We start from the raw sequence: 20,435 nt of genomic DNA on the forward strand, positions 1-20,435 counted from the left end.
GGATTGGAAGAACTTCTCATAATTAGACAATCATTATTCCTATACCTACAACAACTCTTTTGCAGTAAGGCATTCTCTCCCCCTTCCCCCAGTTTTCTCATGTTGTGACAGTTGTGCAAATGTGTTATCTCTACTTTCAAATCAGTTTTGTACATTTAATTATTAACTTCATTTCTATTCTTCTGTTCTTAATTTCTATTCTTAGTTCTGGGGACGACATGTTATCAAACAGCACGGATCAGGTCTACATTGTGAATTGTTGTCTTGCTGATCTAATGTATGCTGTAGAGTTAGAATAAGGAACATATTGATCCTTCCCATCTTGCCTTTTGCCATCTATTTTCAATGGGCATGATTGCAGTACAGGCTCGCTTGAAGAAGTCAACTGTTCTTCTCCAAGAGTGAGCCATATCCTCCCCATGTTTTTTATTTCTCTTCTGGTTGCACAAACAGTTAAGAATTTGAACAAATGGAAAGGCAGTCTCCCCATACACACACACACACAAGAGCAGGAGGTTGGCTATGAGTTTTCTGCCTCATGATGAGACACAGGCTGTCACCATGTGTTTGACTGAATGTCAGGGGTGGGAACCTTTTCCAGCCTAAGGACCACATTTCCTCATAGACAACTTTCCAGTAGTCACATACCAGTGGTGGGAGCGCCAGACACACAGCACTCTTTATCCTCCATCCAAGTAAGCAAGATATATTATCACAGTTCAAGGATACATTCCAGACAAGTAAAATCACTAGAGAAGGGTGCACAGCAGGGCCAGCAAAGGGTGTGGCCTGGGCAGAGTCCCCAGGCCCAAATAGAGAGACCTGGAGGGTCAAGGCTAAGATTTCCCAGACCAAGCTCCAAGAACAAAAATTGAAGTGAAACACCTTCATTGTTTTTTTTTCTTTTTAGCATTTTGGCACTATGTTTTAGGTCTTGGTCGTGCCACTCAGGTTAATTAAAAGTACGCAATAAGTAACTTTCTTGATCACATTTCTGTGCCGTAGTCAAGCCTTGATTGGCTAATTCTTCTCCCGGGGGATGGAGGGAGAGGGAATGGCAGTAGCTTCTGTCAGAGTTGTAATTGTTATTGTTAAAATGTTGAGAAGTTTCATGTGTCAGAAGAAGTGGTGTTCCCCTTAAATTTTTCTTGGTCTGTGTTTGTTTGAGCCAGACAACTGAACTTTTGGGTTCTGCTATTTCTCTGCTTAGCACATGCGGAGATCAAGCTCTAGATAATCTAGAAATGTGTAACAGTTTGTATACTAAGTAGAAATCTTAATGTCTTTGAGGTAATAATGAAGGAATATTGGCTTTGTCTCTCAAGGTGAATCCAGAAAGCAACGTCCCAGTTGTGCAAAGAAATGCTCAAAGTGGGATTGTGGAAAATAGGCCAGACTTGGGCAATTAGCCTTTTTTACATGGGCACGTACACCTTCACATTTTAGGAAGTTAACTGTACAGGCTGGGCATGGGGAATTAATGGCCCTCCTGATGTTGCTGGACTACATTTCCCATCATCCCTGACCATTGGCCATGCTGGCTGTGGGAGACCAACAACATTTGGAGGACCACAAGTTCCACACCCCACATGTAGACTACAGTGGCCATGCCAGACCTGCACTCATTCCTATCAGTCATATTATCCCACAAAGGACTTCCACTTCATGAATCGCTGGAGTAGTGCTTCCAGTCCCCACTGCATCACTGGGAAGTACCTCTAGAGGAAAATTGACCAAGCATTTCTCTTGTACAGATTCTATGAAATAAATAAGACTGGAATGAAAGCAGTGGTTGTCAGATTACACCCCTGGTTTTTGAGCTCTTGTCAGGTACGATATGCCTTTGTGCCGAGTCCCCTCTGTGACATGCAAGAAATGTGACTTGATCCTTATACAGTAATGTGGGTGTTCTCTAAGAAATCCTTTGGGTAGTAACAGAACTGGAAAAATAATTTAAAACTGTAGGCCTCAGCATCACATATGCAGGCATCCAGAGCTCGGAAAAGTTACTTTTTTGAACTACAGCTCCCATCAGCCCCAGCCAGCATGACCACTAGATTGGGCTGATGGGAGCTGTAGTTCAAAAAAGTAACTTTTCCAAGCTCTGCGAGGCATCTAGGATTTTCCCAACGTAGACATAAAAGCCAGAGCAGACTACACTAGGTAAGGTTTGATTGAAGGACTTTGGGTGTCTTCATAATTGTCTGGGTCTGTGAGAAGGGGCTTTCAATGTATCCTTTATAATATTTAGGTTTTGCGAGCTACTCTGATCCTCTGTGTGCTCACCTACTGTGTAAACCTAGTAAGAGATCTGTAGTGCTCAGAGTACCTTAGCAATGTGAGCCACAGCTAGGATGGTTGACTAATTGAATTACTGATCTGCTTTGGTAAGAAAGTTTCTTTATCTTATAAGGCCTCCTTTGTAACATTGTGTACATCATTATGCTGTCTGGGATGACATCTGGCCTTCACATTATCATGTCTCATATCCATTTGCACTAGTGGTATGTTCTCTTTTTAAAGCACTTGGTCAATCGTCTTTATCAAAACATTTGAAGTATGTTTCTGAAACAGTTTTGGGAATTGTTTTAAATACAGTGTATGTGAGAAATGTTCCTGTAAACAATAGAACAAAGGCATCGTTCCTTTGCCTTGCACCGTGGAAACACTGGAAGCATAAATCATAACAATTTTATATATCTGTGGTTCTCATGCTATTGCAAAACCCAGTCACCTTTTCTTTAAGTAGCACTGTGCTGTGAGTTCTGATAGCCTGGCTTTTCATAGACACATTAATATCCCACTAGACAAGTTGTTCAGAAAGTTTTAAGGCCATATTAGGCCTTCTTAAAGATTTTTTTCAGGGAGGGGGGAGATAAATACATGGAAACAGCTTTACAAAGGAAAATTTTAAGTTATCATCAACCTGATTTCTGCAACAAATGGAGCAACTCCCTGGAGATTATAGATGAATCGAGGGCTCAGCTGCTTATCCCCTTAGCCCATAGGGTGTAATAATGCAGCAGAGAGTGCATGTGTGGGTGTTTACATCAGAAAAGACAGGCAGAAGAATTAGTGTTGCTGCATTCTGAAGTTCACTCATCAACCCTGCTCAGCTGAATATGGTGAGAGTATTAAAATATACTTCTGCTGCTCCTTCACATATGCATATTTCAGAAAAGGATGGCACTACTGTTAAATAGTAAGAGCACATATTCTGCCTCCAGACTGGCCCTTTCCTTTGCTCTAGTCAGACACAGAGTTGTAGTCAGTGACTGTTTCAAAAGTGTGTTTTGCAATCCTGTCTGACCTGTGGAGCTTCACTGTAAGTACATTCCAGTCTATTCTAAATGGCCAGCTACTCCATTAAATTGCAGAGAGGTCCTTGTATCATGCAAATTACAAGTCCTGCTCTCCAGAATGCATCTTCTAACCAAGTCCTTCTTATAGAAATGTAATCTTCAAAGCTTTATGCACCTCTCAGAATGTTCCTCCCTGCCAAGAAAGTCTTTGATCAATTTAATTGGTGGTTCTGTTCCTCCTAGTAGTGGCTGAAAAAAGCTTTCTGTGAATTCCAGTGGCCACACCTTCGTGAGTGAGATGTATGTTTCTGCTTTCAAACCTACTCTCTTTGTTAATGGAATCTGTATGCTTAATTATAATAGGCCTGTTTTTTAGGAAGCTTAGAATTGACATTCCAAACAATCTGGGGAAGATATGCCAGATTTGTGAGAAAACTTCATTACTTTTGGAAGTCATGCTTTCATGCCCCTTTTGTGTTGGTTTTTCAAGCTGACATTCGCCAAAGGCCTTTGTCTTTTTCGGTGATGGCACTTGGCACCTAACTGCATCAATGTGAATTATAACTGATTTGGCTTGCCAGTGTGAGACTGAAAGAACTTTCATGCTTTAATCTGATGACAGTATGGATTGCATCTCTTACTGCAGAATTCTGTATATAGCCAACTGCTTTTGGGATATATTTTCTATACGTTTATGTAGGTATATGCTGATGATCGGGGGGGGGAATGCAAGGGGGTCATTAATTAACTGGGCCATATGAGGGGTGCAAAAGATGTGGTTGATGGTGCTGGGCTTCATTTAAAGTACCCAGTCATTGTCATTCTACATTGGTCACATCCACACCATATGTTTAGTTAAGGACCTGTTACACCACTTTAACAGACATGGAGAATCCTGGGAACTGTAGTCTGTAAAGAATGCTGACCTCACAGACCTACAGTACTCAGCACCCTTAATAAACTACAGTTCCCAGGATTCTCCATGACTAGTAAAGTGGCATAATAGTGCTTTAAATGTATGATGTGGATGTGACCAATGTTGACAACCGCTGCTGACTCACTTCCCCTGCAGAGGTAGTGCTGTGTCAGGGAGGGTCATCTGTCTTTCTGGTGCTAGCTTGAGTCAGATGCTTCTTCCACAAACTGGAAACTTTCAGGCAAGCTTGAATTTCCCCACACTTAGCTTACATGCTAATTACTGGTTGGGATTCCATTTAAAACTCACATAACCTTTGTTTACCTTTTGGCAGTGGAGGACTTTCTCTTGTAGGGATGACTCCTCCCACTAGACTGACAGGCAGGGTCCAGAATCCTTTGCCTCCTCTTCCAGGAAGAGGAGTCATACCGCCCCCCAGTTTCGACCGTGCCTGTGGTTGTGGACAGTAGGGTCCTTTATTCTTCTAAATTACCCTTAGATCCCTCTTTGCCATTCTCCTTTTCATGTGTTTGTTTTCCTTTTTCCTTGGCACATGTGTTTCTCTCTATTCATGTCTCTCTCTCTTTTTTTATGTTGGTTATATTACCTAATAGAGAGTTGTGAAGGGAGAAGAGAGCGGTTGCCGGGGTTCGCCCTGGGTTTTTTTTGCTCAATTTTACTGTTTGTCTGGGCAGTTTTTGTGGCTGCGGAACTGCCAAGTATTTTTTCCCTGAGGCAGAGTCATCTGACTGACGCACTTCCCACCAGGATCCGCCCTGTGCTAGGCGAGTGGCCGGCCTGTCAAGTTTAAGTTTGCTGGCGCGCGAACTTATTTCAACACTGGCAAGAGGGCTAAAAAGATCGGGCTTTGTTTTACAGAGGGCGCTCGCTCTGGTGGTTCCAGCCACTTCTAGGTGTTTAGAATGTGTGGTTTTTTTCCCTTCATTTGGTCTGTAGTGCTGAGCGGATCACTATTAGTCCCCACTGAAAAAAGTGGGAGTGCCATTTTATGTTTAGCAGCCTGAACACCCTCTAGCAGCTGCAGCTGTTTTTTCTCCTTAGACTGGCCAGTGTGGGGGCAGGTTTTTCTGCACCCTCTGGAAACCAGGGGATTCATCTGTTTACCCAGTTTTTCCCTGTTTCCTTGGCTCTGTGCCCAGGGAGTAAATAAATAAAACAAAGAGCAGACTCCCTCATTGTTCTTGAGTGGAGAGCACGCATTATTTCCCCTTCTCTTTGGGAGTAATTAAAAAGAAAAAGGGCAGACTCCTTCACTGGACATAGTTCAACTTGCATTCACTGAAGGCCGAACACTTAGCGGGTCTGGAGAATGTAACAGCAGACTGGTTGAGTCAGACAGCCATATAGGAGGTGGAATGGTGGTTGAATCCACGGGTGTTCAGGATGATTGTGGACCGTTTTGGCAAGCCAAGATTGGACCCGTTCACCTCAGTGGTCAATGCGCAGTTACTGGTGTTCTTGTCCCGACTTCTCTGTCCGGCTGCCTGGGGTATGGATGCCCTGGAGGCAGCTTGGCCTCCAAGCCTCCTTGATGCCTTTCCTCCCTTCAGGCTGATTCAACAAACCTTGCAGAGGGTCACTCAGAACAGGGCGAGGGTGGTTCTGGTAGCTCCATATTGGTCTCAGAGGCCGTGGTTCCTCAATCTCCATTTGTCGGAGGAAGAACCATGGAGTCTGCCAGTATGCCCAGATCTCTTGATTCAGGGCCCAGTCGTGCATCCGAAGTTGGAGCTCTTCCAGTTGACAGCCTGGCTGGTGAAAGGCTATGGCTAACCCAGTTGGGGTTCTCTGGTAAAGTTCTGGAAACACTACTCTCAGGTGGGCATCCACGAACAGTGTATTGTTCCACATGGAGAGCATTTCTGACATGGTGTTCCAGGGAACAAGTCGACCCCTTGTCTCAGGAGGTGTCTGACTTACTTGGTTTTTTGCAGGTCGGACTAGACAAGGGCCTGAGCACACATACTATCAAGAGGCATGTGGCTGCACTGAGTAGTATCTTCTCGAGCCTTAGGGGAAAATACTCTTTCATCCCATCTTCGTTATAAACGGTTCATCAAGGATGTAGCACTTCTTTCCCCTCAGGTGGTCCATCGTTTTCCCATCTGGAACCTCCTTTCTAGTCTACAGTGCAGTATTTTAATACATTTGTAAATCAGTAGTGTATTTATCTACTTCCATTGCTTCAGAGTTAATGACATCTCTTACCTTATGGCGGACCTCATTTAGAGCTTGAAAGATTTGTTTATAAATTCTCTCCAGTAATTAGTTTTATTGTTTGGAATTTGGAGACAGTACATCCATCTTTCTTCCATTGCTTCTACTAATTAGCCTTTTTTATCGCAGTTTTGTTCCAAAGTCTCCCTCTCTTGTGATTGATTAAATATTCCCACTAGGCTTTTAAAGTACACTTTAAGATTTGCAAGGCTTGCACTTGGAGATTACAGTTGGAAGCCACCAAACACTGCCATTGCAAAGCCGTCTTTAATTTCAGTGAGGCGCCCTTTAGGAAGCCAACTGAAATGGAAAGGAGGAAGTGCAGTGGCAGTAGAGGTGCTACACTACAACAACATTGCTGAATTGTACCCTAGTACTTTCCAGACCCAATCCTATGAGCTGCTCCACTAAGTAAGTAAGTCAGTGGCAAACGAGGATCTGGATTTCAAGATTTCAGTCAAATCCAGTAGGAGTGCCAATACCTTGGATTCCTCTTCCCTATGAAGCAGCTGCATTTTGAAGCAGCCGAGGTAGTAGCAATCTCACTCAATATAGTTTTTACTGGAGTTTAATCCAAACCTACTAATTCATTCAACAGAAAGATCATAGTTGTTTTTCTAATGTGCACAGAACAGGGTAAATGGATAAAAGTGAAGGATGTAATTAAGACTAACCTTTTATTGGTAATTCATAATGGTTCTCTTGGACTCCAGATGTTGCTGACTTACTACATTCTCTTGGTTTTTGGGGTGCCTTTTGCAACCTGATACTATGCAGAGCAGGGCAAACGAAGCCAATTTTAGCAGGTTTAGACATGCCTAACTTAGTATAAGATCAGACATTTTCTTGTTTTTATTTTCTGTACATCTTTTATTTGCTGTTTGGTCATTTCTCGCTCTCATTTTCCATTCTTTGCATTTCTTCCTCAATTTATTTTTCTTCTTGGATTCTTCTGTTTCTCATCTGTCTCTCTTTCTCCTCTTCCTGTGCCACCCGCTACTCTGCTGGAAATGAAAAGAGTGCCAGTGAGTTCATTCTTCCAGAACAGCTAACACTTCTTTTCCTGGGGAAGGAGACCTTCATTGCTTTGATCTGTAGATTCACTCATCTGTTTTGTCTGCCTGCCCTCTGTGTGTGCTACAGTTCTAGGACAAATGGAGAAGTGGTTGCAACATTTTCTCTCTGTTGTTTGTGGTGCTGAGTTTTCAAAAATATGATTCACAGTATTTGCTGGAATGTTTTATGGTTTAAAGGCACACTTTCCTCCTTTTCTTGCCCCTTTTCGGGCAATATGCCCCAGATTAAGGGCATTACAGTAGGGCCCCACTCATACAGCAAGTTAGGTTCCAGACCCCCGCCAAAAAGCGAAAACCACCGAAAAGTGGATCAGCTGTAGCACGGGGGGCTGGAACCTAACCCGCTGGTCGCGCCAGAGGAGGAGAAGATCAGCTGTACTACAGCTGATCTTCCCCTCCTTGGGCACAATCAGCTGGAGTGCGGGAGTCTGATTGCCCTTGAGGAGGAGAAAATCAGCTGTAGATCTTCCCCTCTTCCTGTGAGATCAGCTAGAGTGCTGGGAGCTCCAGCCCCCCCTCCAGCTGATCGCCCCACTGGCATTGTATTAGTGGAACGCTGAAAAGCGGGACGCCTAGAAGTGGGGCCCTACTGTATAAAACAAAGAACTCACTTGCATTGCTCCCTTTATGTATTTACATGTCCCACAGTGTTAAACGCAATGACTATGTCAAGTGATCAAGTCTAAGCAATGGCAAGAACTAAGAGCAACCTTCCTCAGCCTGGTGTCCTGCAGATATTTTGGACTTAGAACTCCCATCATTCCTGTCCATTGGCCATGCTAGCTGGGACTGTTAGGATTTGTAGTCCAATGCATGCGAAGAGCAAATGCAAATGTAGACTGCATTTGTAGTCCAATGCATGCGAAGAGCTTCAGGCTGGGGAAGGCTGACCTAAAGTTCCCTCCTCTGACTAGGCAGCCCTGCCGATGCTGGATGAAGGAACATTGATGCTTGATCCACAAAGCTCCTTATTAGATCCCCATGGCATCTGACACTCTGCAATAATGTACATCAGATCTTGGAAGTATTTCGTTACAAGTAACATATTACTTGTAATTCATTACTTTTTTGAGGAACGAATGGGTAATTCCTTAACATTTTGATTGTGATAGAACTAGGAGTAATTTTATTACTTTTGTGGAGTAATTGTAATGTTTCCAGCATTACTTTGGGGCTTTACTTTGGGGGGGGGGAAGCAGAGGAAGTCTTCTGCTGCTCTGATTTATGGATGAAAATCATGTGCCTCAAACTGGGCTTCTGTGCAGCGTCGCTCTTCCCTCATGCTCTGTGGGTGGATAGGAGGCAACGAGGGAGGAGGTGGAGAGTGAGGCAGGGTGGAGTGGAGAAAACAATTGTTTTAAAAAATGGATGGTGATGGTGAAGAATGGAGTGAAGGGAAAAAGGAGGCAGAGGGCAAGAACATGGATAAAGAAGGAGAAGGAGGCAGCAGCAAAATGGAGATAAAGAACTGGAGGTGAAAGATGCTCTGTGTGTGTGTGTGTGTGTGTGTGTGTGTGTGTGTGTGTGTGTGTGTGTGTGTGTGTGAGAGAGAGAGAGAGAGAGAGAGAGAGAGAGAGAATGAAAATACTGTCTTTGCACTTGGTACACAAAGTGGCCTCCACCACCCTCTCTGGCTATTGTGCTGTATTTGCAGTTTTTTAACTTTATTTTAACTAACAAAAATGTTTGCTTGGGTGAGTGTCCCTTAGTTGGTGGCAGGGCAGGGTCCGAGAGGTGGTTAAGTGAGAGAGATTATGCTTGCTGGCAGAGAGGGGGGGTTGCACTTGGTTTGACGTGCAAAGATCTGAGTAGTGGCCTCTGCCTCCCTCTCAAAGCTTAGAAAAGTTACTTTTTTTGAACTACAACTCCCATCAGCCCTAGCCAGCATGGCCACTGGATTGGGCTGATGGGAGTTGTAGTTCAAAAAAGTAACTTTTCCAGGCTCTGCTCCCTCTCCATCTCCTTTACCAGCAGAGAGACCACCATTGCTATCTTACGGATAAAATGAATTATTCTACTACCTCTGTATGTGTGTTTACTTTTAATGTTGTTTTAGGCTATTTAGATGTTCAGCAGCCAAGGCCAGCACCTTGTAGGCGGGTTTTTTTAAGTAACTGAAATGTAGAGATTGCTTTTGAGAAAAAGTAAAGTAATCAGTTACTTTCAGAGCAATTGTAATTGTAACAGTAATTACTACTTTTTTGGGCCATGTAATTATAACTGTACTTTTTAAAAGTAATCTTCGAAGCTCTGATGTACATGCACCAAATATCCAAAACAGTTTTAAATTCATCCAGATTTTTAAAATTGTCATGGGTGAGGGTGCATAGGAAACAGACACACTTCAGTTTATGCACAGTTAGAAATAAGTCAATCAATCAATCAATCAATCTTTATTGATACGGTCATAGACCAAAAGACATTTATAAATAAAACTACATACATTTATAATAAAAGGTTACAAAGTTGCAGTCATGTTAAAACAGTAAAACAATAAAACAACAAGGAAAACAGTTACAGTTGGGTGGCGGAAGCTTCTGAAAGGATAGATGCCTTCCGAATTGATTGAGCCGCAAAAATAAATTTAGCAACTGACAAGATAGTATCCTTATTAGCTGCTGACAAAAGATGTAAAAGTAAACAGTTAAGCGGTTTGTAGGGGTATTTATTTATGATGGGGGTTATGAATTTGGAGCGAATATCGTCATATAGGGCGCACTCAAAGATGACATGAGAGAGAGTTTCTATGGCGCTGACACCACAAAGGCATAATCGGTTTGCATACGGGATACGTTTAAATCTCCCTTCAAGTAAGGCAGAGATAAGACAGTTAAATCTAGCCTTTGTAAAGGCTAGACGATATTTGGGGATCGTAAGAGTTTCCAGATAAGGGGCACTGAGCATAGGCACAAAGCTCAGACCAAAGTGTATAGGAGAGCAGGTCGAGGTGGCTGCAGTTATGGAGCGTTGGAAGTCCATATCGTTGATACGAGTCCGGATAGAATGTTTAACTGTCTCTGGAGCGAGGGACATCAGATGTTCAATTGAGAGGCCAATACTTGCAAGGTAATTTGTAAACGTACGGGCCCATTTCGAGGTAAAAGAGTCTTCCCAGAGTAAAGGGAGATAGCCAGTAGATTTTTCATAAGACATTTTAAACCAGAAATTTAGGGCGGCCAACCACGCTTGAGACTCAAGTGAGACTAGGCCAGATTCTAACCTAAGGACCGCCGCAGGAACGCACCTGGGAACGCCAAAAATTTGTCTGAGAAACAAGGAGAGAACTGCCTCCGTTAGAAATAAGTTCCTTTCCTAGACTTAGGGTTATAGATTGTCACCTTTTGCTTATTGGAAAATAGATTTCTCTGAAATGACTGGGACTCAGTCCCAATAATAGATGTATAGAATTGGGGTGTAATGCTCAGAATTTGTAAAGAAAGTAACACATTACTTACAATCCACGTTGTACAGATGAAACGTTAGTAGTGGGAAAAAAATGAAAGCCCCTGTGACATAGTTAAGCTCTACCTTACAAATAAAGCTTTGAAAGTCAACTCTTGGAAATCCTTCTAATGTATTTTGGAAGTCACTGCAACAGCTGTCAGAAAGTTTAAAAAGCCAGCTGTTTCCTCTTTCAGCTATACTGACTGGGTGAACCCCACATACCATATAAAATACAGTGGTGATTATTTACAATAGTCATGTCTTTGGTGTGCTTTGCAATATGATTAATCATTCTTAACTAATTTGATTTCAAATATGGAAGTGATTTGTAAGTTTTCTTCACTATCTCTTTGTCCTGTGATGTTTATCCTGGCATTGTACAAGGGGCATATTTCTAACCAGCCTTTGCTTTGTGCATGTGTCAGTTTGTTTAGGCAACACTTGCAGTTGTGCCTTCAGCTTTAATACACTTTGAGGGCAAACAAAATAGAATGGGGCAAAACTTTTGTTCTTCAGTTGTAGACCCTCTTTGTAGTTTCCATAGAGCAGTCAGTTGGCTAAGGTTCTGCCTCCTCCTGGTGCTATGATCACAATAGTATCCGGCAAGGGGAGGGCTCTCACATGCTTAGACTGGCCTGGCCTGGGGTCAGGAAACAGGGTTCTACTGAAATTGAAGGGCTTTGTTGATGTCTTTTCTGAAATATTTCAAAATTAGACGATGGAGGGCAGCTAATTAATTTCCTTTTTAAGGGCCTCAGATATGCAAGACTGCACTGGATTCTGTGCTGTCATCCATGTGTGCTTAATGTTGAGGCAGAGCCCAGGAATAAGTAAGCGAGTGCAAGCTGAGGTCATGAATATCCTGAGGGTGACCAGATCTAAAGCCTCGGCAGCTATATCCATAACTGATTTCTGTGAAGCCTTAAGCAACCTGTCTCTCCTGTATATTTAAAAACATAAAGGAGGGGTGGTATACAACAGTCATTCTCAAAGCATACAACAGAATAAGTTATGAAATTCATTGACAAATGCTCAGGGAGGTATTAATTCATCCTGTCTGCTCTCAGTATCTCTATTTGGGACGGTAACTTAAGAATGATCCATCTCTACATACAGACAATGTAGATAACTTGGGGCTCTATCACTTGTACTGATTGTGCCAAATCACTGGAATGAATTGTTGTGTTGCTTTCCTTATTATGCCCTCTCCCTCCCATCCGGCTGCCCATTCTGCCTCTGTGATTCTGAGCTTATTTCAATAGTCAATCTAGCCAAGAATTGTCAACACTATCTTAAGAACACATGCAGCCATATAGACCTACTCAAGCCTTAAAATTGATATCAAAGGCCCTGCTCTCTGGCCTGTCATTAGATCCAATTGGCAGGTCCCAGGAACAGGACCTTTTCAGTGGTGGGTCCTAGGAAGGTCTACCAACCTGAGGTTTGGTTTTTAATTGTCTTTTTCTTTTCTTTTCTTTTCTTTTCTTTTTACTTTTAAGCTGCTTAGAAAAATATGTTTAAAGTCAGGATATAAATTATTTGAATAAAAAATGCTAGCATCTGGGCTCTTAACAGTTTTTTAAATTGTTTGAGCGAGACATCCATGAAAGCTCAAGAGTCAACTGTGGATCGCTGTTTCATAAGAACTTCTAGAGTAGGGAAGGGAAACGGGGCTGGACCAAAACATTTTGCTACCAAAGGCAAAGAACAAGATGCTGCCTTCCTCCATTCCATGTACAAAAGCTGATCAAACTGGCAATTGGATCCTACTTCGACACTGACATTGGAACAGCATCCTCTACTGTACTATTCTGAAAGCAACAGGCTAGCACAGGGGGACAGCTCAAGCCATTTGGCACACACAGCTGCGTCCGCTCCCTGCCCTGGAGCATCTGTTCCATGAGGCTGCTGCCTCACTGTGCCTACTGATAGGGCTGGCCCTGGTGGTCCTCCAGATATTGTTGGACTCCAATTCAAATCAGCTAATAAGCAGCATAACAAATAATCAGGGATGATTGGAGTCTGGCAGGCCAAATATTCCCCACCCCTGCTCTACAGAAGCAGACCCTTCCTCTACTGAAGCACAAAACAAAATACCTAGCATACTTTATAGTTCAGAATTTTGTATGTTGTAAAATTGAAGCATGAACTGTCAAGTACAAGTTGCACGGCAGGGTTTTTTAAAAATTCTGTAGAGGAAAATGTGGAACTATCAGCACACTAACAACAAACGAATTTTATGAATAGTGTAAAGTTGCATTAAAAACCCTGAAAAAGGACAGGCAAGCTGGAGAACTCTCCCCCCACTTTTTAAAAAGTTTGCCCATGCTTCTAAGCATTTGCTTAATCTCAAACAGTTTTAATGGAATATGTACTGTCCAGAATCCAAAGAGCTACCTTAGGTGTATCCAAGTGGTCCCATAAGTTTGCTTTTGTTTTTATTTTGGCAGATCCATGCACACTATCATAAACTATTTTTGAAATTCCTCTCAGTTTCGGAACAGAGTTGCTCTTCAGGTGACCCAAGCGCAAAGCTCCCTTGGGCATATAGAGCCCATTTTCCAGTTCTCTGGATCAAGGCAACTGTTGCTGTTTTTGTTTTAAATCAGGATTGGGAAACATTTTGTGGCCTGGCAGACCAGGTCTTGATCTCCCTCCACCTTATGGGGCCACCCATCAGTCAATCATCAGTCCCACCCATCTGTCAAAGCTGACCTGTGTGGTGGAGGGAAGGGTCTGCAGGGCAGAGATTTCCCATCTCTGTTTTAAATAATCCATTAATAAAGCACAACTATAAAGCAATCTGATAATGACATCTCCTCCCTCCCCCGCCCCATGGTTACGGAGAATTAAATCAGTATTAGAAGCCTGCTTTCATTCTGAACTAATCTTTTGCTTATTAGATCAGTTTAATTTAAGGCAAGGTTCCCAAAACATGAAGCCCAGGAATTTGCTAAGGAAGGCATGTACATTTTCATCTCCCAGATCCTAGATTTGTTGACCCCTCGTTGGGTTAGGATGCAGAAGATGGAATTTCTGCTTTCCCCCGTATTGTAACCAAAGTGACAGAGGGAGCTGATTCTTTCCTCAGTGAAATCATTTTCTTCCTTGTCTGAGCAGTTTTGCTTACCTGGGGAACTTAAAAGAGGTTCAGGTTTATTGTGGCATTGCACCAGTACACTTTTTTATATATTTTGTATGCCTTTCTAAGTCACAATAGATCAAACACAGTGCACAAAATGGTTACTGAATGTTGGATGTAATTGATAAAATAAAATATTTAGGAAACTGGTGTATTATTTATTTATCCATCACTTTTTATTTATTTAATTATCCATCACTTTTTACATATAAAAAAGGCTCAAAGTGACTTACAACAAGGTAAAAATGCAAAGATACCATAAAATAGACCAAAGCAATAATTCAATACATGGTACTAAAACTGTTCATCCACCAATAATCAATATACTAAAATATTCAGGCTTTATATACTGGAAACAACTCTATAACAAATCTGGATATGTAATCTCATAGGAGATTGTAAAATTTCAGCATGCTTTCAGTTCACTACAATTAGTGATTTATGGAAGCACATGGCTCAGGAATTTATGGTGCTGGGAATCACAAGAGGCCTGTTGTTCAGATCTCTTACTGTTCTCTAGGAAAGGAGATTTAAGAAGGATGAAAGAAAAACAGATGGAAGTATTTTTGTAATCATTTGTACTGTACTTTTGCTTTCAGATAAAACAAGAAATTTACGTGATCACAGAGCTGCCATACTTGTTAATTGTTCCATTATCTTGCGTGTTCTTCCCTATTTTACTAACGCACGGTTACTTGGTAGAAAGCCTCATTCTTCACAGTAGGACTTTCCTCTAAGTAACCTTGCAGAGGATCAGACTCCAAGCCCTATTATGTCTTTAAAATTATATTTAAATATATAGGCTCTTTTTCTGTCTTACAAAAGGTGTTCAGAATGGCTTACACTAGAATAATAAAATCATAATAAAAACAGTCATTAGTAGTCATTAGTAAATCATACTACCAAAAACAAAAATTACAAACGTGGAAGCTGCAGAAATCAGAACAAAAATCAAAATTTGTATACAGCGTGTCTTAATATTTCATGTACGATTTCATTGTTCTTGGTTAGGGATGTTGAGGAAAATAACATGTAATACAGCATCACAAATGCTCTCTGTTTGCACCCTAGTCTTTTTTGAGTTGACAGAATAGTCTAGTGCAGACTTCCTGAAGCCGATGCCCTCCAGATGTTTGGGGCTACAACTCCCATCAGCTCCCCAGAACCTGGCATGCCATCATTCAACTTCTGGTACATTAGAAGAGCCTAACCCTGGAAGGGTTAATGTCCTGGCTGGGGTTGATAGGCACTGTAGGCCAAAACATCTGGAGGGCACTCACACAGGGGTAAGGCTGGCCTAGTAACATCAGTCAGGTAGCTAATATAATCCTATCCCTAGGGAACGGCAGGATTTCATTCATTCATTCAAACATTTGTGCCCTGTTTTTCCACTATCTTCAAGACAGCTTACAATATTGAAACGTAGCAATGTAATCCATTCATAATTTTAAAAACACACAAATACACAGCAGGAAACAACTAAAGCACCAAACAACTCTGGTTTTATGTTTACCAATTCAGAAATAGCTGCTGAAAAGAACTGCAAAGAAGGAAAAAAATATCTCTTCCAAAGGGCAGAAATAAAGTGAGTTTTTAAAATATAAATTATATTACTCTGGTGAAAACTATTAATCCTGGAGGCATTAAGGAAAGCCACATCCAGTTCAACTTGCTGTGTTGTGGGAAAGTGTTTGATTTCTCAATCAGGAAAAAACCCTGACATGCCATTCTTAAACCTGTCATTAGTGTGCAAGGGGAAGGGGAGGAGTATCCTTTTCAGTGGGGTAAAAGAATGGAACGTTCTGCCCAGTATATGCGTTTCACCTTCTAATAAGGCCAGAGTTGATATGTTGATCCATTCCAGGCTTTCCTGCCACTTAAAGCCAAACAAGATAGTTAAAACTCCCGCCCATGTTGATAGTCTCCATATCATTGGGAATTTGATTAATTGGAGTTAATACAACATGGTAAAGGATAAGTAAATAATGCAAGAAAGAAAGAATTGTCAGAGACAGTGTTAGTGCTTAATCATATTCATAGAATAAAATATGTTTTTGGAACAACCTGGGCTTATTCATTCAGATTGATCATAAAAGCTCCTTTCTGCCAACAAGAGGAATTTTCAGAGTTAGCGGAGTTTTTACTGTACCACCCATACTGAATACATAACTCTTGGAAAAGTACAGTGTGATTAATAGGAAAGTAATAAGCGTTCCCAATTGATAAAAGGATGTTCCTATTTCTGAGATTTTTGGGAGACTTGGTGTCTTGTCACTCTCAGTGCCTTAGGGTCCCTTTAAAACAAATGTATCCTGAATGTGAATGATTGCCATTCCGCACCACACATCTTTTGTAATACCCAGGCAAACAGATTCCTGGGTAATTGTAACCAGTCTGCATGCAGCATACACCTTGCCTCTGATACTTTATTGGATTTCTAACTGTATTATTCATCTTTATATTATATCAAAAGTAATATCTTTTCAGGTAACTTGAAGTTTTTTGTAAGGTTAAGTAAGTGCTTCTGAAAATCCACATTGAAATAAAGAATCATAAAACAAAAATAAATGTATTTAGGAAAACAATATAAATTCAGACATGTTTACATACATTAAAAAACCCCATAAAGTAGAATTCTACCCTAGTTTACTGACTTAGCTTAGATCTTGAGCTGTTTAGTTTAGGGCAGGGGTTCCCAAACTGTGGTCCGTGGACTACCAGTGTTCTAGAAGCTTCATTCAGGTGTTCCGCAGCATGCCCACATTAAATATTCACATCGATTTTAAACTGTATTTTTGCTTCTTTTACTTCCTATATTGTTGTTTATTCTATGGAATGCAAATTGTAATAAAATAAAATGCAATATTGGATATAAAAGAAGCAAAAAAAAACCCTCATATAGCATCTAGCACAACACATTACAATTGCTACAACAGGCAGAAAAGTCATTAAGTGGTCCACCAAGACCATCAGCAATTTTCAAGTGGTCTGTAAGAAAAAATGTTTGGGAATCACTGGTTTAGGTTAATAATACAATCTAGAGGATCCATGGGAAAAAAGCAAAATCCTTCTATCCATTAGCTAGGCAATTACAAGTGAACCCATAGTCAGTGCGCTATTTGCTGAATCATGGCTTCCACAGCCAAACAGATCCCACGTGAAGCAATCAGTCACCAGAATTTATGCAAAGTGTCCCATTAATTAACAATGGAGAGTTACTGCAGGAAGCATTATTAACAGTAAAGAATGGAGTGGGAGATATAATTAGCCAAGTCTTCAGGGATATCGGGGTATCACTATGTGATTAATAGGAAAGTTAATAAACATTCCCAGTTGATAAAAGTGTGTCACTATTTCTGAGATTTTTGGGAGAAAATTCAAGGGAAGGCAGATCAAAGCATTTTATTTTCACTCCTAATAATGTTATGGCAAGAGTCCAACAGAGTTAAATCTACTTGCACAGGTTACATACACAAGGGAATCAAGACTCCATTGTGGCTGTCTTCTCTTTTGCATATGCAGTGGCAAACGTGGCCATAAGATCTGAAACAGTAGTAGTGCAGAGGAACTCCTTGGTCCAATTCAAGGAGCAGGAAGTGTGCCAGAGGTGATTTAGTCACTGGGCATATTTTTTACCTATCCAAGCAGGCTTTGGTGGCCTGGGCCTTAACCCTCAACAACCTGACTGCCGTATGCTGTAAATAGGTCATGGGCAGACACAAGTGCAGGAAGAATCAGAACACAGGGGTCTGACTGTAAGCAAGAATACACCCAGAAGGATGTTCAGATGTCAAGTCAAAGGTCAAAGACTGAGAATCTATTATGACTGAGGAAAATAATAGATATGATGGCCTACCATAACAGTTCTAGTTCATTTTATTGTGCTTTTTAAATGGTGTATACATTAATTTAAACCTTGGGTTGGATCTGGACTTAGTCATGCTTAAAGTAGGCCTTTTGCAATGAATGGGACTTAAGTTAGTCATGTCTTTAATGTGAATGCCTTTTGTAATCTTGTATGTTCATATATGACAATAAAACATGGGCTTTATTTGTGAAGTAGTATGGCTGCTTATTGGGCAAAAAACAAGGCGCCAGTCTCAAAATGAAAAAATGCTCAGGTTATTTTGGTGGAAATCTTCCTCAAGAGCACAAGAATTAATTTCATTAAATATTTCTAGTAAAGCAACATTGCTGCTAAAACTTGATTGACACTAGCCAATGACCTTTTCTATTGCTAGCAGTGTTTTATTTTCCAAGCCCATTTATTTGTACATGTGAATTTAACAATTTCACTATAGTTAAGGTAAAGAATGTATTTATTTATTATGTTTATATCCCACCTTTTCTCCAAGGAGCTCAAGGCGGCGTACATGGTTCTCCTCCCTCTCCGTTTTATCCTTATAACAATCCTGTCAGGCTGAGAGACTGACTGGCCCAAGCTCACCCAGTGAGCTTCATGACTGTGCAAATTGTTTATTGCTGCTTATTTTGGAATCATTCCTTTTTTTTTTAAAGGCCTATTCTGAGAACAAAGAAAATGTAAGATCCACCTAGCCAACTATTTTGAGTGTGTCTATTTTTCCTAACAGGATGTCACATATTCTCCATTTTGAAGATAAAACCAGAAAGGTAAAAGATGCAAGTGTGCAAGATGAAGATACTTTTGAAATTTATGATCCTCGGAACCCAGTTAATAAGAGAAGAAGAGAAGAAAGCAAAAAGATTCTGAGAGAAAAAAAGGCACGGAGATGAAATGAATGTAAAACTAGCCAGAGCCAACTTGGAAAATGACTGCACAAATGTTCTGGCTCTGTAATAGCTGGTGTCCCAAAATATATCACTTACAAGGTGTGAAAAGGAATCTAGTGTCTAATTTGGAAACAGTGCTATCTGCTTTGTTTTGTGAATTCTGATGTAAAACAAGCATGTGTTCTCAGCAAACCCCCTGAAACCATTCTTAACCATGATTGTTAATAAATAATTCATTTTTCATTCTCAGTTTCTTTTTATATATTTGTACTGTTGGAGTAAAGAGTTCTACATTTATGATCTCTAGCATACTGAAAAGTCTCTTTTCAGAATATGGAACAAAAGGTTTTGCCAGTACTAGATGGGGATAATGTTGTTATAGCTCACTCTAATAACAAACTCAGGAGGTGAGTGCAAACAGAAATGGAGCCAAAACTGGACAACTGAGAAATGAGAGGGAAGTAAGGCATGCTCAGGGAAACTTTGAAGTTTGCAGAAGTACAAAATAAAATAAAATAAAAATTAACATTACTCCCCCCTCTCCCCCCCCCAAAAAAAGCCCAATGAGGATTGGCCATGCTCTATAGCCACAGAAGATTGAGTATCAGTTGTAAAAGAAAAATGGAGGAGGGAATGCAATGCCTTTGTTGAGCTCCTTTTAGCTCATAGTATCCTGGAGAAGGGCATAGCTGGATGGCACTCGGAACAGAAGCACCCCTGTTGGGAGATGAGAATACACTGCAATTTAAGAACAGCCTGTTGGATCAGGCCAATGGCATATCTAGTCCAGCATCCTGTTCTCATAGTAGGCTTTTTTCTATTTTTACCACATAAAAATACATAATAAAAAGAATTAGCAGCTCTCGCTCTTGCTCTCTCTCTCTCACACACACACAACCTATAAGTATACCAATTATTATTTAATTTGTTGCCAATAATACATGTGGTCAAACATTCTAATCACTTTGAATGAGTTCAAATCCACAGGGCCCGATGAACTGCATCCTAGAGTGTTGAAGGAACTGGCTGAAGAACTCTCGGAACCACTGTCTATTATCTTCACGAAATCGTGGAGGATGGGTGAAGTGCCGGATGACTGGAGGAGGGCTAACATTGTCCCTATCTTCAAAAAGGAGGAACCTGAGAATTACAGACCAGTCAGCCTGACATCAATCCCTGGTAGAATTCTGGAGCGGATTATAAAACAGCCTGTAAGCACCTTGAAAACAGTGAGTACTAAAAGGCAACATAGATTTATCAAGAACAAATCCTGGCAGACTAATCTTATCTCATGTTTTGATCGGGTAACCTCCCTCATAGGCTGTGGACATAACATATCTCGACTTCAGCAAAGTTGGATGGAACAACTATCAGGTGGATCCACAATTGGCTACAGAATCATACTCAAAGAGTGCTTATCAATGCTTCCTTCTCAAACGGGGGAAGTTACAAGCAGGTTGTCACAGAGCTCAGTCCTTGGCCCAGTGCTCTTCAACATTTTTATTAATGACTTGGATGAGGAGGTGCAGGGAATTGCAGATATACAAAATTGGGAGGGATAGCTA

General features: G+C 41.0%; 1 protein-coding gene across 2 annotated transcripts in view; it reads left to right on the forward strand.

The window, feature by feature from the left end:
- The window catches only part of CWC27 (CWC27 spliceosome associated cyclophilin), a 192,967-nt gene extending 173,854 nt beyond the window's left edge, over positions 1-19,113 (forward strand). For both annotated transcript variants that reach the window (XM_061619114.1, XM_061619123.1), the window contains exon 14: positions 18,711-19,113. In XM_061619114.1, coding sequence (XP_061475098.1) covers positions 18,711-18,873 — 163 coding nt within the window. In that variant the 3' untranslated portion in view covers positions 18,874-19,113. The remainder of the gene's footprint in view (positions 1-18,710) is intronic.
- Positions 19,114-20,435: the final 1,322 nt, after the last annotated feature.

Source organism: Rhineura floridana, chromosome 1, assembly GCF_030035675.1.
Source record: "Rhineura floridana isolate rRhiFlo1 chromosome 1, rRhiFlo1.hap2, whole genome shotgun sequence".
Classification (NCBI taxonomy): Eukaryota; Metazoa; Chordata; class Lepidosauria; order Squamata; family Rhineuridae; genus Rhineura; species Rhineura floridana.